Source organism: Lates calcarifer, linkage group LG18 (assembly GCF_001640805.2).
Source record: "Lates calcarifer isolate ASB-BC8 linkage group LG18, TLL_Latcal_v3, whole genome shotgun sequence".
Taxonomy (NCBI): Eukaryota; Metazoa; Chordata; class Actinopteri; family Centropomidae; genus Lates; species Lates calcarifer.
The window spans coordinates 4,812,767-4,832,586 of record NC_066850.1 but is presented as its reverse complement, the minus strand read 5'-3'; the positions used below and the strand labels follow the sequence as shown (position 1 = coordinate 4,832,586).

General features: G+C 41.2%; 1 protein-coding gene across 2 annotated transcripts; it reads left to right on the top strand.

Annotated features, from left to right (window-relative positions):
* The first annotated feature begins 4,337 nt into the window (after positions 1 to 4,337).
* LOC108899833 (shaker-related potassium channel tsha2) lies at positions 4,338 to 18,309 on the top strand. 2 transcript variants are annotated; one of them, XM_018700521.2, is made up of 3 exons: positions 4,338 to 5,149; positions 5,545 to 9,722; positions 15,220 to 18,309. In XM_018700521.2, exon 2 carries the CDS (start codon positions 5,862 to 5,864, stop codon positions 7,302 to 7,304), a length of 1,443 nt encoding a protein of 480 aa, XP_018556037.1. In that variant the 5' UTR covers positions 4,338 to 5,149; positions 5,545 to 5,861; the 3' UTR covers positions 7,305 to 9,722; positions 15,220 to 18,309. The 2 variants fall into 2 exon arrangements, with proteins under 2 accessions (XP_018556037.1, XP_050933874.1); XM_051077917.1 differs by having other exon boundaries at positions 4,338 to 9,722.
* The last annotated feature ends 1,511 nt before the right edge of the window (positions 18,310 to 19,820 follow it).

The window sequence follows — 19,820 nt, the reverse complement described above, 5'->3', positions numbered from 1 at the left end:
CAGTCTTTGTTTCCAGCTTTCAGAGGACATTACAGGTTGCTACAGCTATAAATTCACCATCAGCAGCATCACGAGGCTCCACTGTTGTGATAAAACATTTACAAATATACCCAGTTTCTAACAGTTTCTAAAACATTTAATTTCAGAGAACCAGTAGGTGGCGCTCTAACTATGACTGAATATTGGCATTTTGAGGCCTTGACATTAGAGACCGTTGTGTGTCTGGGTATGTTACATATGCCTATCGAACTTCATCCACCTAGAACAAAGTAAGCCCAATAACAAGGGGTTTTTGAAAGTTTCTGGGGGGCGCTGTAGAGCCATTTTGCACCGCCCATGCACGAGACCAGTAAAATATGTACATTTTCACCCGCTTTAATGCATGTGCAAAGAGAGATTGACTTGACAAGATTTAACCTGGACTTGATCTTGTATTTGTTGGTGACACTTCCTCTGCTGTACGAGCTCGCTGATGTGTTGCTTGTGTCGATGTTGCAGCGCACCTGTCAAACACACTCATCCTCTTCATTGTTTCTTGACCTCACATCCTGATTAAACAGCTCCCACTGTTTGAAGGTGTTCATGAATAATAAGCAGCACTTAGTGTCATCTCCACTGTCAGCTGTCACATCAGCCACACTTCATTCAGCTAAATACACTCATTTAATTACACAGTGCATGTGATGTTAAAGACGCGAGGCTCCCTGCAGAGCTGCAGAGAGGAGGCAAGTCACTGATCCCGGATCAGCCTGTAGACACCCAGCAGCTAATACAATAAGACAAACCAGGGTTAAATTAAATCACTGCTGCTGGAAACCATAGACTGAATCCTGGTGGAACTGCAGACAGAGGTCTAACTCTCACCGGTCTGTAAACCTGATTTATGTCAAATGATTTTTCCCGTTCTTTGTCGATGTCTCTGGTGTAGAAACTGATTTATAGTTCAATGTAACGGCACTGTTGGGATGTGTCCCACATTATGAGACCGTGTCGTGTGTTCATTATGTGCCAGAGGTAATCATGCTCATGTCCTAATTCCACACCACATACTCATTTAAAGCATGTAGTACATTCACACTGGAAATTAAGCAAACTGAACTGAATCTGATTTATTTCTGATCTAATCTGATTTATTAAGTCTGATGTTCAAGGACATGATTGTTGCAAATACATTGAAAACACAGGAGCGGAAAAAGTGATTATCATCTTTTATCACTTCTTGTAATAAAAGATAAAGCTTTAAAATCAGTGTACTATGATGCAGAATGGACACAGTGGATCATATTAGCATGTATGGAATTTAACCAGTGACATCCTAGAGAATCTGCCTCTAATTCTTTCATTTTAGATTCAAATGTATTTAAAGATATTAATTCACAAAGCTTCCAGTCCTTTTGCAGTATGTTCCAGTTTTTTTCTCCAATTCTCTGTGCAGCATCCTGTAGTGATCTGTCTATTGACCTGTTGAGTCAGAAGATTTGGATTCAGACAGACTTTCAACCACAGAGAGAATAAAGTTGAAATTCAGCTTTCAACCAACCGAAGAATTTAAAAAGTGGTTTTATCGTAAGTGAGGACTCTGAACTGTCAGTGTGGTTATTTCGTTTTCTTCCTCACTCTGCTGTCGTATTGTTTCCTGATCTAACGTCATGATGCTAAGAGATGTGATTTGCTGTGTTGACATTATGAAGGGTTTTCTTTGCATAAAAATATGTAATTGTGATGTTGTGGTTTTATTTCATACACTGTGTGCACTGGTTTAGCTTCTCCCAGCTCCTGAGGGTGATATATGATCTTCATGCACAGCAGCTGGTCTGAGACTTCACACCTCTGGACCTGTACCTGGACCACCTGAGTGACTCACGCCGAGGACTTCCAACGAAACACGCTGAATGAAACAATCATAGCTCATTCTGAATAAATGATCTTATGTAACAGGCCGACGTGCTGCTGGGTTTCTTCAAACTTTACGTGACTTGTTTTCCCTGTGGTGCTCGGGGCGACCTGGGACCCTCGTGGAGCTCAGATAATTTGTCATGTCAGACTCTTGTAAGTGGCCCAGAGCCGTGCAGTTAAAAAAATCACGTTCACTATCATCAGTTATAATGACAGTGAAAAGCTTTAAAGGGTGGGAAAGGTTCTCCATATGCATGTGTACGTGTATATTTAAAGAACCAGTGGTGTTCACATGTCGGCTCCCAGTGAACCGACAAACACTGATGTCCAAAAACAACCAGAGGACCAGGTCATGTGAGGCGTCGACCATGTTCTCAGACAGTGTAATGATGATGGTTTACAGGCGCAAACATGAGGACGCCATGAGAAAAATCGTCACTGAGACTCTGGTGGAGCAGACACAGCTTCATGTAGAGTGAAAACAACTGATTATGGGTACGACTACATCCATCTACTGCTGACTATGGGAGTCTTGAAGCGTTTAAACCTGTGAATGCATGACTTTACATGATGCATGATAATCCTATGCTCAATCCAGTGCCATCCGGTCAAGATGCAGGAAATAGGGTCAGGATCTGCTCCTCTTTTTCTGAGTTATGGTTATAAGTTCTCAATCCATACCTGGAAGCACGATCTGCCCTCTTTCACGTCACTTTCAGATCTGTTCCACGTATGTGCAACGTTTTATGTTGCTTTAATTCTTGTGTGAGCCTTTTAAAAGATGTGGTGCTCTCGACGTTTTCATCTAAGCACTGATGAACTAAGAACTTCACATGCATTGTACAGATCAGGTAGGAATAACTTATGTTTCCAGTCAAGTAGTTATGCACATGTGCAGACTGGATCACACCTCTGGTTACGGATCGGGCAATGACAATGGTGTTGAATAATGTCCAAAAAAGTGTTTTTGCAGAACATTGTGATTCCAAAGTGAGGTTGACCTTTGACCTTTTGGTATAAAATGTCATCGTTTTATCCTGTTAGACATTTGTGTGAGGTTTTTTTTCATAATTAATGTATGATTTCTTGAGTTATGGCTAATAACATGTTTTGTGAGGCCACAGTGACTTAGACCTTTGACCTTTCACTACCAAATTTTGATCAGTTTATCTTTTAGTTCATGTGAATATTTGTGCCAAGTTTGAAGAATTTCCCTCCAGGCATTCCTGAGATATCTTGTAAAATCAATTCTGCCTGCAATGCATTTTAGAGAAGCAGAAGTGAAACTCCTGACCTGACCTTTAACAGATGACAGATTAATGTCACATTTTAAGGTGTCACTGCGACATATGAGAGAATGAGGAGACCTCACCACCTCAGTGTTTCTGTGCTCGAGACCTCGCAGACGTCCCTGCAGTCCCAACAGGAAACAAAAATGTGGACAGAAAGCACGACGAACGGCCAAAGAATCCACCAGAGAACGGCATTTAATTTAAGAGCCTGACAGCAACATGTGGACAGGAGGAGAAGAATGAAACTACCAACCCTGTGTGTGTGTGTGTGTGTGTGTGTTAGAGGCAATGAGCTCACGGGATACAGGAAATTAGGTAGTGCCAGACTTGCAGAGGTCGTCTGCAGGCAGCTGAAGTCAGGGTCTCAGCATGAGTCAGATGATCACTGGCTGAATTATGATGAGCCAAACTCAGACAGGAGGGAGTCAGATACGAAATGGTTTTAAGATATTGTTGGAAATGTTGCATCATGAAATAATAAAGTGTCCCGTGCCCTCGCTGCCTCTGCAGCCCTCTGGTTGGATAATGATCCCTCTGAACGAGGGCAGTGGGGAGGTTTTTAACTTTGTGTCATCAGTATGTAACAAAGAGAAACTATGCAACAGGCTGCACCAACGTCTGCATGAAATAAGGCTGAATACAGCTGCTTTAACTCCTGTGTTCTGCTCTGTAAAATAACTGTTTTTGTCAGTGGAGTCTGGTAGTGATGTATAGTGATGTCTGTGGTTAAACAGACCAACTGTGTACCCAGCTGTAGTAAGTAGCTGCACCAAAAACTATACTGGAAATAAGACCCAGATTCAAAATTATTGGAGTTATCCTTCATGGTAGAAAGTAGTGAACCACTGTGCATCAAAAATCTACTTTAAATAATTTAGCACAGACTCACAGGACACATAGAAACCTTGAATATTTTCTTGTGACTTGTGCCAGTTTGTGATGGTTGTGACCAGGTTATGCATATTTTTTTTTTTGCACCATCACTATGTGACCTCCTGTCACTAAAGACGCCTCCTACAGGTTCTCAAATTCTAAATTCAAAGTTGAAATTATTCAAACTTTTGGTGCAAAACCTGGCAGGAAATTATGGTTCCTCCTCTTGCAGGTTTTGTGCAAAAGTTTGCTGATGATTGTTTAATAATTTAAAGTTTACAATGTTTAAACAACCAAGAATCATGTGGGGAATATTTTCTACGAATTTTTCTCTTAACTTGTAAATCAGACGACAACTTCAGCTGTGTCACATACAGAGATATAACATGCTGCTGTTCTGGTCCAGGTGGAGGTTTCAGTCAGGTTTTCATTCCTCCTGCTCCTCCCTGAAGAGTTGTATTTTCTGAATGACTCTCACACACTCTACATGTCTATGCAGCACTGCAAAGATGCAAATCTGTTTTTTCCTTTTCATGTCATCTCATTTTTTTCATTTTTCCCCTGCAGCTCCCTCGGGCCATTCCATGGGAAAAGAAACTTTTCCTGCGGCCCTGGGAGGAATCCAGCTATTTTAGGAAAACACGTCATGGCTTTGAGCTGCAGCCCAGAAACTCTCCCTTATTTCCATCATCCAGCTTTTCTTTTTTTCTCCCTCTCTCTTTTTACTTGTTGCACAGCGCAGCAGTGTTTACCTCCCATTCACACACACACTGCTTTCAAACTCTTTTTTTAAAAAGAAAAAGCAGGAAGGAAAAATAAATCTCTTTATTCCTTCTTGTTTCTAATGCACGGTGTAACATGCCTGCAGCAGACACAGCAGAGACATGACAGATCTTGCAAGTCGTGCACAACTTGTGGAGCAGCTCAGCAGCGTTCAGGGCTGTTGTGGAAACGTCAGCAAGGTTTGGTCTTGAAACGGCTGCGGCGTGACATTGCAGGTCTCTTTTTTGTCTCTTCCCCCTTATGTGAGTGTCATGGACTGGATGAAAGGGTGGGTGGCTGAAGGAAGACGGAGCCCTGAGCCACAGGTATTCATCTAGGATCAAATCGTGGATTAAAAAACAAACAAACGACGGTTTTTGCATGAAAACTGCATGTTAAGCGGGATATTTCTGGCTCTCTCCACGTTGCCAAACGCGCATTCACGCCATTAAACTGTCTCCATTCGTGACTGCATGCTCATATTTGCAAATATCAGCTCATATTTCACCATAAACAACAACTCATGTGATAACCTTGAGCCTGTGCCACACTAGACACAACAGGTTCATTACGCACACACTTTGTGTGCAGGCAAAGTCTCCAAAATGCTGCTATTTCCTCACAAAACGGAGGATTTATTGTGCATGCTTGTTGCTAAATATCTGGATCAGATCCATATTGAGCATATGTGCGTGCATGTGTGTTTTTGTTTCCCCCTCAGTGAGAGAGCGTGCACATACACACGTCAGCTCGGGGAGGGCAAAGCCTGCTTAAAATGCAGTGAATGTGACAGCCGAGCCGATAGTCCAGACTACAGCAGCGCGTGGACGGGAAAGGTGAGCGCGAGAAGGGGAGGGGGGCACAAAAATGCCAGCGGAACCAGCTCACCCGCAGACGTGACGCCGACACACCGACAACAAAAAGAGAGAGGGACCCGCGGAGAGGCTCAGCTGGTTTCCAAAATACGCGCAGAGGTGTCGGAGGGGGAAGAGAGAGGACTGAGGTGCGGGAAGCGTCGCCCTTGTCTGGGGGGGAAAGATGACAGTGGTGCCCGGAGAGAACCTGGATGAGACTGTGGCACTGGCCGCGCTGTCAGCCCAGGATGTGTACGACCCGGAGAGAGCCGAGAACCAGGAATGCTGCGAGCGGGTGGTCATCAACATCTCCGGGCTGCGCTTCGAGACGCAGCTGAAGACGCTCGCCCAGTTCCCCTCCACTCTGCTGGGGGACCCGCGCAAGAGGATGCGCTTCTTCGACCCGTTGAGGAACGAGTATTTCTTCGACAGGAACCGACCCAGCTTCGATGCTATCCTCTACTACTACCAGTCCGGGGGAAGGCTCCGGAGACCCGTCAACGTGCCGGTGGACATATTCATGGAGGAGATTAAATTTTACGAACTGGGGGAGGAGGTGATTGAGAATTTTAAGGAGGATGAGGGGTTTATTAAGGAGGAAGAGCGCCCGCTGCCCGAGAACGAGTTCCAGCGGCAGGTCTGGCTCCTATTTGAGTACCCGGAAAGCTCCGGACCCGCCAGGGGGATCGCGATAGTTTCCGTGCTAGTTATTCTCATCTCCATTGTGATTTTCTGCTTGGAGACTTTACCCGAGTTCAGAGAGGAAGCCAGAACGTTTGACGAGCAGCTGGTGGTGAACGGAACCGCGCGCGCAAAGAAGCCAAACCCGTTCACAGACCCGTTCTTCATCGTGGAGACACTCTGCATCATCTGGTTCTCCTTCGAGCTGCTCGTCAGGTTCCTCGCGTGCCCGAGCAAACCCGCGTTCTTCAAGAACATCATGAACACCATCGACATCGTGGCCATCATGCCCTACTTCATCACACTGGGGCTGGAGTTAGCGGAGCACCAGGGGAACGGACAGCAGGCCATGTCGCTGGCCATCCTCAGGGTCATCCGCCTGGTCCGGGTCTTCAGGATCTTCAAGCTCTCCAGACACTCCAAGGGGCTTCAGATCCTCGGGAAGACCCTGCAGGCCAGCATGAGGGAGCTGGGACTGCTAATTTTCTTCCTCTTCATCGGGGTCATCCTCTTCTCCAGCGCGGTGTACTTCGCGGAGACCGACGACCCGGACTCGGGTTTCAGCAGCATCCCGGATGCGTTCTGGTGGGCGGTGGTGTCCATGACCACGGTGGGTTACGGGGACATGTGTCCGGTCACCATCGGGGGGAAAATCGTCGGCTCGCTGTGCGCCATCGCCGGAGTGTTAACCATCGCACTCCCTGTGCCGGTCATCGTCTCCAACTTCAACTACTTCTACCACCGGGAGACGGAGCACGAGGAGCAGTTCCAGTACACGCACGTGACCTGCGGCCAGCAGCAGCCGGCGTTCGGAGAGTTCAAGAAGAGCGACAGCAAACCGTCCCTGTCCAAGTCTGATTACCTGGACAGCGACGACGCGGACTCCATCAAATACACCAACTGCAGCCCACACAAAGCCTACACCGGGAAGCTCACCGATGTATGATTTACACCCGAAATTACGCGTCAGTGGCGCGCTGAGGGAAGCTTTCAGTGTCATTCCCAACACCCTGCGCTCTGGTTTGAGTTTAGACTGGCGAGCTTCTTATTTCTGCCATCACAGAGAATCATTTAAACCCACCACAGTGGATGGATTATAACAGAATTCACATTTATGCCCCTGAAACTGTCTTCCATTACGCGCGTCTCCAGTCGGATAAGAAAGCTTAGAAATGATCAGCCTATAGCCAGTTGTAGCACTTTATTGTTTTTAAATGTTTCTCTTACTAAATGCGTAATTTATTGCCCTTACGATGCAGGTTTAAAGTTTACATTTGTTTTTCTGAGACACAACAAAGGACCAATTCAATCTAAATTTACAGATTGATGCAGGAGGCACATGGCGCCTGTTGTTATTATGGTCCCACACACCTGTTATTTCACTCATGTATTTTCTATTCAGGCTGGTTGGAGCTCAGTGGTGGATCAGATAATGCACAACAGCCTGGAAGAATCGATTAACCAAGAAATTAAACGACACAGATACCAGATTTGAGTTTAATCCCTGTTTTATAAAACAGGCTTCTGTTACGAGCAGCCTGCGAGATATAAATCAGGGCAAACACACTCTTTGTTGACACGCACGTTTAAATTCTCAGGCTTCAGGAGGTTAAATCCTCCACAGTTGCCTGTTTGTAAAAGCATTATGAAATCAAGGTGCAGCTTCTCCCAAACCAAGAGCGCCCCCGTGTGGATGATTAGAGATGATGCATCTTCTTTGGCGGATGCAGTTTCTATAGCAACCTTCCAGACTTTTCTGTATTGTCTGCCACAGGAATGAAAAAGGACGCAGGCTGAAACTGTAGAGACGAGGCCAGAAAACCACCATGTTGTGGAAGCCTCCATGTTGTTTGATTCCACCGGCTGAAACTGAAGCACCACTTCCGTCCTTAACAGTAAAATATAAACATATTTACAGGCAGGTATTTGACCCGTTAACCATGCACCTTAGTCACACAGACAATATGATCCAAAGGGTCCAAACTGGGCTGCAGCCAACACTTAAATCTAATTATATTACAATTTAGGCTTTAAATGTTTAAATGCTCCATCACATGCTCCTAGAGCATAAACAGAGGTTTTCAAAATGTGTATTTGAAGCTAAAACCAGGATTCAAATTTAAGAAAAGAAAGAAAATTCTAAATAGTTTTTTTTTTTTTAAAAAAAGGTAATATTTTGGATGTTTCAGTGCTCAACTGATACTGATTTTTGACGCTGATGTATACTGTGCAGATACTGATAAGAAAAAAATTAAGCAGATAATAGATCAACAAATGTATATTTTATTACAATTATTTGCTGAGACAACATGTCCTGAAGCATCTTATCAAAAATGACAGCAAGGATAAATTTTGCAGCAGATCTCACTGGAATTTCACAAAAATTATATAAAAACATAAAATCCCAAAGAGCATCTTAAAAAGTAAAAATACTTAAATTTTTCAGCCCATTAAACATTCTGGGGTTTAGGTCTAGGTTCTGCATATCAGCCATGTAGGGAAGCTGAAAAAGGCCAAAATCATACTCTTAATATTTTAAAAGTGCACCGAAATTGTGACTGAATTTGGATTAAATTTCACATCGTGAATGTTGAAATATTAAAAGATCCTAAAAGCTGCATCCACTGAAAATTCCAGCTGGTATTTTCAAGTTGTACATTTTGAAAATTCAGTTTTTTTAAGTGGTTCATAAATTCAAACAGACACTTTCGAGTGGTGAAATACCCTCAGATGGATGGCTTTCAAAATAATTATTTCAATGTCATGAATTTGTTTTATTTAAAGTTCATCATTAAGTATTTACTTATTTGTTAAATTAAAATTATTTTGGCCTTATTTTGCTTCCATAGATAATGTATACCGATAACTGTGATTAGCAGATATCAGCTGAAACATCGGCCTGCTCATGTATCAGTCGGATTCTAATATTTTTATTTAGACACTGATAAAAAAAAAGCTTAGATGAGTAATTTTCTCTCTCAGATCGATCAATATTTTAGCTCCCGAGATTAAAAATCCTCAGATCCTCAGATTAAAAACTAAATAATTTATTGCTCAGTAAAAACAGGTCACCTGTTGTATTTGAGGTTTCTAGCACCTTAATCATGTGGACTCATCTGGACTCCAGGGACAAATCACTCAACCTGAACCTGCTGAAAATAAAAAAGGGGGAATTTTTAACGAACTGATGGAATAAAAACATCGTCCCAGCAGACGTTTTCACTGTGAAGGTCACATGATCATGATCCTGTTGGTTGGATTATTATCTGATGGAGGCCTGATGGAGTTTAACTGCTGAGTCATCAGACGGACAGCTGGACTGACGAATCAGATTCACGACACTGGAGGGCTGGTCCAAACACAGGTGAGTGACACCTGCACAAAACTACAGGTTTATTCATCACAGTATCATGGTGATGGTTGTATGGCTTCATATCCGTTTTCCTCAGTCAGGCATTGTGTTGCATGTGAGCCAATTTCTGTGCAGAAGGGGGGTTCTTTTGGTTTGATGTCCAGTGACAGATCTGTGCCACAGAAGCTGCACAAAGTTGAACAAAATTTCAGCTGGAACTATAGTCGTAATTATTGTTTTGATTCTCTTTTTGAATCTTCTCAAAAGCACATGATCCATGATCCAACTTCCCACAAAATCAAAACACAGGATTAGAGGATGTTGCTTTCTTAAATATACAGACTTTAAACCAGAAACAAGTTAATAAGTTAATGTCAGGAATCACAAATACCTTTAAAATGAAGGTTCCTGACACACTGACAATAAAACCTTTAATTTCCTCCGCCTAATTGAGATCAAGGGAAACTGTATCAGCCACATCTTGGTCTTTGACTCACGTAAAGAAGTCAAGATGATGCTGTGAACGTGCACACTGATACTGAGCAGACTGACAGGTTAAATAATCGTTAAATAAAAGCCCCTGTAACCTGTGTTGTCACACAGAGGTGCAGTAACACCGTCAGCCAGTAGGTGGCAGCAGCTGCTGCAGGAAATCTCATTCTGCTGCATCAGACAGGTTGTATCAGCTGCAGCTGGATGACAGAAACTCAATGAGGAGGGATGAGACTAAAAGTCTAAACTCACACACCAACTTTCAACCTTTATATTTTGTTCTTTTTTTTTTTTTGATCTGAGGTTGTTGTTCATGGTTCGGACTTCTTAAGCTGTTAGGTTTGGTTCGGGTCCAGCGTTTGGTTCAGTTTGTTTTAGGTTTGACCTCCAGTCTCTGGTGCTGGTTGTATGTTGGGTGAAAGCAAAGCAGACCAACCATAGGCTTTAGTATTAGGTGTAAAAACCACATATCTGGTATTCAATCCACCTCATCAGGATCTGTCAATGAAGCAATCTGTAGAAGTGATAAATGGTTATACAGAGGTTCGGTTTTCATTCGTGTCTGTTGGTTTGTTGTTTATTGTCAGCAGGATTAACCAGAAAGGACTGAACTGATTTGCACGAAACTTGGTGGAGGGAGTAGGCACGAACCAGAGAGGAAGCCATGGTGTGGATCTGGTTAAAGGAGCAGGATCCAAGGCATTTTTTGCCTTGGCCTGAAGCCATTTGAGTTAATTATGTTAGATCATTCAGTAGCTGTTGCAACATGGATGTAGACCAGTTGTGAGTTTGTGGTCTTCTCTTGATATACACTTGTTTTTCATCCTCCTGCTCATAATCAGTTAGTTCTTCATGTTTAAGGCTTAACCCTTAACCCTCATGTTTAAAGATTAACCCTGTCTGTCAGTGGAGTCACAAGCACCAACAACTGTCCTCACAGAGAAAAACTGTCTTCCAGCTTCACCCTTGTGACTCCACAGAGTTCTGACTCTGCTGTCCAGCAGCTTTTATAACTTTCCTCAGGCCAGGTGCTCCTACTCTGACAAATGAACTCTGACTCAGGTGGATGGAATTAACCTTGTTAAGCTTCAGCCAGGACAGGATACTCCCTCTACACTGAAGCACAGTGCTGATTTAATTTATATTTGTCCAGGAAAGTAGGAAACTAGTTGTGGGTATTGGCTTTGCAATACCTTTACTGGTATTATTGAATACTGAGACCAGAGTTTGTGTTACTATTCAACACATAAACACACATACTTCTGCATAAACCCATAGATTTGTACACAGTATGGTTGGAATAATGACCAAGAAACACTGGTACATTTCTGCAGTGACCATGAGAAACTTTTGTCACATTTTAAACCATTTGAAGTATCCATCCTTTGCAATATTAAACATATTTATTTCCTGAAGAAACGTGGTGTTCAACCAAAGACCAAAAAGATGGGAGCTGGGTTGTGTGTTACCAACGTAAAGTCCGAAGCACAAAAAGGTTAGAAACCTACATTGACCAGCTACACCATCATTTTAGTTTAATAAACCCGAAGCACAGGTATTATCCTCTTAGACTGACAACCAGTTTTAATTTATGGCTGTGTAAATGTCCACTCAGTGAACCTCCGGAGGCTTTAACGAGACTCTTGGGTCTTTTCCTGTTGGTTGGTGGCAGGTCAGGATTCAGCCAGTCAGCTGTTTGTTTGTTTGTTTGTTTCTCTCTCTTGGCAGGAGAGAATGAAGGTGACGGACAGGGAGATAAATCATGTTTGGAGCGTGTTGTATGAACCACAGGCTCCTTTTCCACCACACATCGACCATGTTCCAGTTACATAACGCAGCTTCTCATGTCAGACTGAGAGCAGGAGACACGACAGCTCCAGCAAGCATCGTGCTAACTGACTGTGTCCCCCCTGGGAGGGTTTTCGGTCAAAATCTCTTCCTGTGAAGTCACCCCCACCCTCTCCCTCCTCCTCCTCCTGCCCTGCATGTCCTCTCTGAACATATGCAGCTGATGCAGGCGGAGGTAAACAGGTTTCCCCTTGGATGACACCGCCGCTGTTGACGGGGCAGAGTTACACTCTGACAGCTATTGTTAGCGTCTTTGTCATTGCTGAGGGAATCTGTCCCGAAGCCTCAAGTGGCCTGCAGTGAGCTATTACCCCCACCCCCACACACCTCCACACCTCCACCCAACCCATTCCTTTTTCCACTTCACGAAAGACAAACATGCACAGACACAAACAGCAGCGTGGAGGTGAAGCACGGATTAAAACACACAACGAACACTTGAGTCCAAGAAAGAAGTTTAACTTCCTCCTGTACCTTGGGAACAGTAAAACTCAAGGTCCACTTACGAGTTTTTTATGGCACCTTTAACCTGAGCTTTCAGCTGAACTGAAAAGTCCTAAAAGCGCTGTGGATGGAGCAGCTACTGAGCTCCATGACATCTGAGCAGCTCCATTTGCTCATGAAGACCATGTGATATGATTGAAAGTTCGTCCACTGGCTTCATGTGACGTGTTCATTCAGGTCGAAGGTCGCCGTTATTTAAAGACACTTATGTCACTTACACTTGATGAATTACAGGCACAAAGACCTTGACCAGCACAACATTAAACCATTGGTGACAGCAGCTGCTGAGCTGCGGTCGCCATAGAGATGGGACCACAACATCCATATAACATCACGCTGAAGTGGTTTAGTACTGTTTACACTGTAATTCAGGATCATAAATTTGGGTTTGAGGGAAAGTCATTTTTGTAAAATACACTGCAGTAGGTTTAGGGAAAATTCTGCAAAAGTTTTGATGCCAACTATAAAAGAAAAACTTTGGGTTTGGATTTAAGTCAGTCTGTATTACTGTGTTGTTTTTTGAGGACTTGGTTTTCATTTTTATCAATAAATAACATTATATGGATTGTATATTATTCTTTACTATCCTGAATGTAACAAAGCAGTGATTAGGATAAACTGCCCTTTATTTAAAATGAGCTCTTTCATTGCGGTTCCCAGCGGTAACAATATAAACTGAATTAACCAATTAACTAGCTTATTTAATTATTTAAAACCCTGTAAACATACGTCAGTAAATCAAACCTGATCATCAATATTTTTTAAGGGCTTTGATATTGATGATTACTTGATATCCTGTGACTTTTCCTTCCTGGAGAACAGTCTATTTTTAGTGGCTACTACATGGAAAATGTGCAGCCATGCTTACAGATGCCAGCTGATAATACCTTGCAAAATCCGCTGGAGTGAAGTGAAGCTCAACAAAACGCACAGAGCAGTTTCACTGGATTATTTTACAAATTACGTGCGGTACACAGCTGGTTCGACTGCTTCTGTTTACGGTCCAGCTCACCGGCTGCTTGGTTGTCCTGTTTCTGCTCATCACGTCCTGTCTGGAGGAAGAGGGTTTTAAACTGTCTGTGGCTGCAGATAATTTCCCACCAGTGTCCGTAGCTGACACCTGAAATTAATCTGGGTCAATAAAGTGACAAGTTTCTGACATGATTTAAATGTCCTGAGGTCTCTGGGTGTTTAATCTCAGGGGGACTGTGACAGCTCAGTCTGTTACAGGTAATAAGAGCTTTCTAGTTTTGAGCTCCTGTCAGTCATAAACATTTACATAAACCAGAGCTGCAACATTCATCTTAAAATAATTTTGTTTAAAGTCAAAGCTGACACATTCACTGTTGTTTTCTCCAAAACCCAAAGATATCTGCTTTAATATCACAGAAGACCAAGAAAAAGAGTAAATATTCCCCTTTTAGAAGCTGAAACCTGTGAATTTTGGGCATTTTTGCTTAAGAAATAATTGTCTTTAATGCTGCTTGTGATTTCAGATGATGCATGTGTACATTTTGTATATGTTTTTGGCTGTTAAATGAATCTTTGAAATCCCTCAGTGAAGAAGTGAAGAGAGAACTGAACTGAGAGAAAGATTTAGTCATTTGGAAAATGTGAATTATTAATTCGAGTGAACAAATCAAGTGATTCAAAGGGGGAATTGGCAAATTAAGGGAACAGTTTAACAAAGTGGGTGCAGGAATTACTAATTTAAGGGAATGATTTGTCACAATGCCCACCCAACGTTTCCCAGGGAGATATTCATCTGATAATAAGTCGCTTTTTGGTCTCCCCTGTTGTCCCGGCCTTGGTGAAGTGTTAACGTTTGTTTGGTCAGTGTTGTTGTACAGTAACGGCACGGCTGCTCTCTGTGAGTGCACAATCAAGACACAATTAACAGGAAGTGATGGCTGCTGGTTTGTCCTGTCCTTGGCTTTGCTTCCTCAGCATGTGACTGTGGTGATGAAGATGGCCTGGAGTGTGTGTTGTGTGTGTGTGAGCGATGGAGAGACTGGGAAAAGGGGAAAAGAGGAATGTAAAGATATTACTGTACAGATTGTGAGTCTGTTATATGTTCACAGTGCGTATGTTGTGGCTGTTTATGTGTAACCTGCCTCCAAACCTTTAAATGTCTGATTGATTCAAATGATGATCAACACAGTTGTTAATCTACCACTGCCTTGATTTGTCGATTAGTTTGTGTGTGTTATTGTGTGTTTACTTTATGTAAAGGATCTGAATACTTCTACCTCTTAAAGTCACACAATAACAATAACTACTCCAGACTCCATTGACAAAAACAGGAATTCAACCTCGCAGAACAATGTCTTCATTAGTTAGTTTATGTTATTGTGCAGTACTTTTACTTGTGTAAAGTATCTGAATACTTCTTCCACCACTGAAAGTCACACAGTAACACAAACAAACTAACAGATGGAGGCAATGGTACTGTGTCCTGCTCCGTAAAATTCCTGTTTTTGTCAATGGAGTATGGTGGTGATATATTGCGACATTTTTGGTTAAACAAAAAGGATCTCACTTCCTTATAAAAAGCTCCATCTGATCAACAACCAGAGATTTTCCAGTGTTTCCCTTTTTGCTGTAAACTTGAATTTTCTTCTGCAACCATAATGGATATTCAGTGTTTTTTCTTTTTCTCTTCCAGGGGAAGAACGATGAGCTGCTCCTCCAACCTGCTTTCCCTCCACTTCATGGGCGCCTGGTCAAACCAAAAGAGTACGACATCCCCTGCTACTATATCCTTCTTCTGCTTCTTCATATTCCTTTCTCTGATGAAGGTGAAATAAAAAAACAAACTCTGGTTGAAAACACTGACACTCATAGGAAACACGGAGCTATGAGACGCCTTTCCATTACAAGAGGACATCCTGACTGATTTTTGCACAGAGCAAAGCTACAGTGGGACTCTGAGGTACGACAAACGTTACTTGAATCATCATGATGCTACGTATATTTGCAACATGTCTGCTGGCTAATGGAGTCCTCCATATATTCATGAATAGATGTTTTTTGGGAGACTGCTCCTCTTGCTGTAGAGAAACTTATAAGTCCTGTCTATATGTTGCATATCATATTCAAACCAAAACATATTATTGCATGCTTGGAAAGTAGAGCATGTAAACAGAGGAAAATGAGTTTGACTTTTGTGTCGATGGCTCAACCCAGCACTGCTTATCTGAAATATGGGAACAACAACAACCACAACTCATCGATATCAAGTTTATTCAAATAATTCTGTTTGACTGGTGGAGTTAGTTGCTAAATCTCTATTTTTTAAATTATCATACTGTATATGTTTTATATGGAGAGGAATTGGTTAACCTCGTGAATTATTTTGTAGATTTTTAACATTTTTGCTATTTGTGTTTATTTAAATTTTTTCTTTATTTTTGCCTCAGTAAAAACAAAGCAGCTCCAGTGGGCAGCTCTGATGGAAACGTGTGCCTGCCCATAAAACGCTTTAAATAATAAAAAGAAAAAAAAAAGGTCTGCCCTGATAAGAGGAATGTCTGTGCTGGAAATTAGGTAAAATAGACAGTTGAAATGCATTTATCGCAGACACCTGACATCTGATTATTTTTTAATAATTCTGAATGTTTCTGATTGTGTTTGGGTTTTTGATCAGAATGCTGTAATATCTGTTATATCAATAACATCTACCTCAGTGTCCGCTCATTAACGACAGAAGCTTTAACGCCTGAATGACATTGGTGTCCCTCTATTATCCGAACACAGTCATCAGACCTAGGTTGAGTTTTTAAATGCCTCTCTGTAATTATCTGGTGCAATGAGATAAACCCAAACACTCTTTGAACTGCCATTTAATAACTTAAAGAAATCCAGAAAATTATAAAAATGCTACAAAAAAATGTATCAGCATTATATAAACTAGGGTTATATACATATATAGAAGACAATATTGGCCTTTTGATTAAATATCACGTCATCCAGCCTGGCTAAAACAAAACAATGTAGAGCCTGATATTTTCTTTGCACATTTTATTAATTTGTGAAATTTTTCATAATGAGTGAGTGAATGTGAGTGTTTTTGAATTAGTTGTTGATTTAAGGGCAATAATGTACTGCAGAGGGCTTCCTGCCATTGAATAAAGTTGGTGGAGTGGGTCAGCTAAACCTAAACAATTACTTTGTTTGAGGTTTTAATTGAATTTAATGTTGACTGATGATCTAAAATGCTGTTGTAGAGGTTTTTCAATTAACTAAGATGAAAGCAGTTCTTGGGGTGATGATTAATCATTTGGGGAATTTATTTTGTTAACTGTGTTCAGATTTCACCTCTATGCATCCAGTGCAAGGCTAAGTCCAGGATGTTTTTAGCCTAGCTTAGCACAAAGACTGGTGGGAGAGGGAAAGTGCTAGCCTCGCTACATCAAACAAGAAAAACATCAACTCTAAAGATTTTAAGGGTTACAAAAATGAAATGTAGAAACATGACATTGTGTTTTTTGGTGCAGTTAGCGGTGAAGCTAAGTTTGTCACACTCATGCTAGCCTGTGTAGCCACAAAACAGCTACATGGTTAATGTTATGTTAGGTGTATATGGCTGTTAAATGTTAAGGCACAAACAACCAAAATATCCAGCATTTTGCTAGTTGTTTTTTGCTAGATAAAATGTTGGATTTACAAACAGTTAGCATACAGTTAGCATGTAATCATGATCAAATTAGCTGTTTACACCAGACTTGCATGTTTGTTAGCAAATGTTTTAATGGGACCTAAGATGATACTTCTTAAGGTTTTCATACTGTTCTAATAAATTTGGCTAATATCAAGATGTGTTTAGACTAGCTTAGCACAAATATGAACACAGGCGGCAACTGCTAGCCTAGCTCCTTAAAAAGGGGAAATCCCCTAACTTAAAATGTAAAAATTATGTATTATTTAGCAGTAGTAAATGATTTAGCAGCAGTTAGCATCAGAGCTGTTAAGATACAGCATATAGGAATGAAAACTCAGCTGTGGGTGAGCTGTACTAACACTTTCCACCAGCTTCCAGTCTTCATGCTCAGCTAAATCAAACAAATTCTGGACCTATTTCTGTACTGGACAGAAATGAAACAGATCCATCTTTTCATCTTACTTTGAGTAAGAAGACAAACTAATAAAATAAAACAATCCCAAAATGTTTAAATTTTTATCATCATCATCTTCATAAGACATTGGTACTAGACTGTAAAAACCTGTATCCATCAAACCCCCAGCATCAACTCTGCTGTTTGGTCTTCTTGTAATTCTGCTTTGCTTAGACATAAAAACAGCCAAGGGAGACAGAGGTACTGATGAGCTGTCACTGGGCATTAGTTATGAAGCTTAATGTATTCTGCATACTGTATGTGCAATAATAATAATACAGCATTTCCCCTGTGAGTGAAGCAAAGTCCCGAAGGACTTGTCTTGACTTCCACGTATTTAATATCACTTGATATTCATCACATGTAACATCCATTGTTGCGTCTCGGAGGACATTTTCATGCTTCATTATCAGCTGCAGAGTTCAGTTCAGACTTGTCACCAAATTGTCTCATTTTCATGCAAAAATAAGAAAAAGCAATAGTGTGATTGATTCCTGTGCTCTGGGAACTTCAGAGTGGAAGATAAATGCATTATGATTTCTTCTTTCTGTTTTTTATTTCCAGTTATTGTTTATTGCCATGTTTATTTTGACAATCTTCAATTGTGATCTATTTTTGATAAAATAAATCTTTAATCCTGATCAGTTTCAATCTTCATGTGTTTCAGGCAACTGCACATGCAGATGTGTCATTTTCTGTTTTGTGTGTGTTGCCATAAACATTTCCACAAGATGGGGAGGATGGATTTAAATAACCTGGTGTGTGTGTGTGTGTGTGTGTGTGTGTGTGTGTGTGTGTGTTGCTGGGATAAAACGTCATCACATCTGTATTACCTTCATCCATCCTGTGGTTCCTCTGTGAACTTATCAGCAGAGAGGGAAGGCTTTAAAGTCACCCTCAAAACAGTCAGTCAGGACTATGAAATTATGACACCAATCCTACTTAATGTGAATAAAAGCTTCATGAGGAGCTGGAGAGCGAGTTGCTGAAAATGAGAAATCTCAGCAGCTGAAACTGTGATGACTCAACAATGACATTAACTCTGCAGAATTACCTACGTCTTATAATACTGATCAGAAAATCTGATTTGTAAGAGCACTCAGTAGAGATATATTTATGGGAACAATTAGACTTATAAATAATAAAAAATGATGGGTGGTTATATTGTTTTAAGGTAATATGATTTACGCCCCATCCATTAACATGGAAGGGGTGGGGTTTATAACCTAAACTGCGTACAGCCACCAGGGGGCGATCCAGATGTTTTGGCTTCACTTTTGGGGATCTGTCACGTCGTCCATCTTTACAGTTGCTGATTTAGACACTAAATCACAGCACAGAGTTTTGGAAAAATAGTGAAGAATGCAGCTTGATGAGGAGAATGTAAATTAGTTGGCTAATCGATTCATTAGTCCAAACTGTAAACTGTCCAGTTAAAGAAGTTATTTAAATAATGGTTTGGGAAATTATACAAAGCATCTTTCAGTGTCATTGACTGACATTTTATAGACAAATTATTATTTAGACAAACTGATTATCGTGAAAATAATTTGCAGTTGACCTGATAAAATAATCATCAGTTGCAGCACTATATACATGATTTATATGTAAAGATGACAGTTGTAGGAAATCAGAGAAAATGTTGATCTTTTTCTCCTCATTAGTTGCAAACTTTGTTGCAGATACCAGAGAGGAATTGCAGACTTAATGTTTAAATCCATGTTATGTTTTGTTTCCTGGTTGCACATCAGATCCTTTCACCTCATTACAAAGCACGTTGAAGGTGAAAGTTTGAAGGACATATGTTGCATCCTTGACTTCTGAAACCAAATCTCCAGCCTTGCATTTATCAATAAAAAACTATTATTTAACATGCAAAGCATAAGAATATTCATGTTGCCGTGTTGTGAAAAAGTTCCATAGGTAAAGCTGCATATTAATTGCAGACAGAAAACCAGCAGATGTCACTTAGAAACATGCAGTAACCACAGTTATTCATCAATAAGCAATAATGCATGAACAGTACAATGTCATCAGCAAAGGTGATGTGTCTGGTTGTTCCTATCTGTGCATAAAAAAGTTAATAGTGCCTTAACCATAATCTGATTCAGTTATTAACCCTGTCAAATGCATCTGAAGTACCATAGAAGAA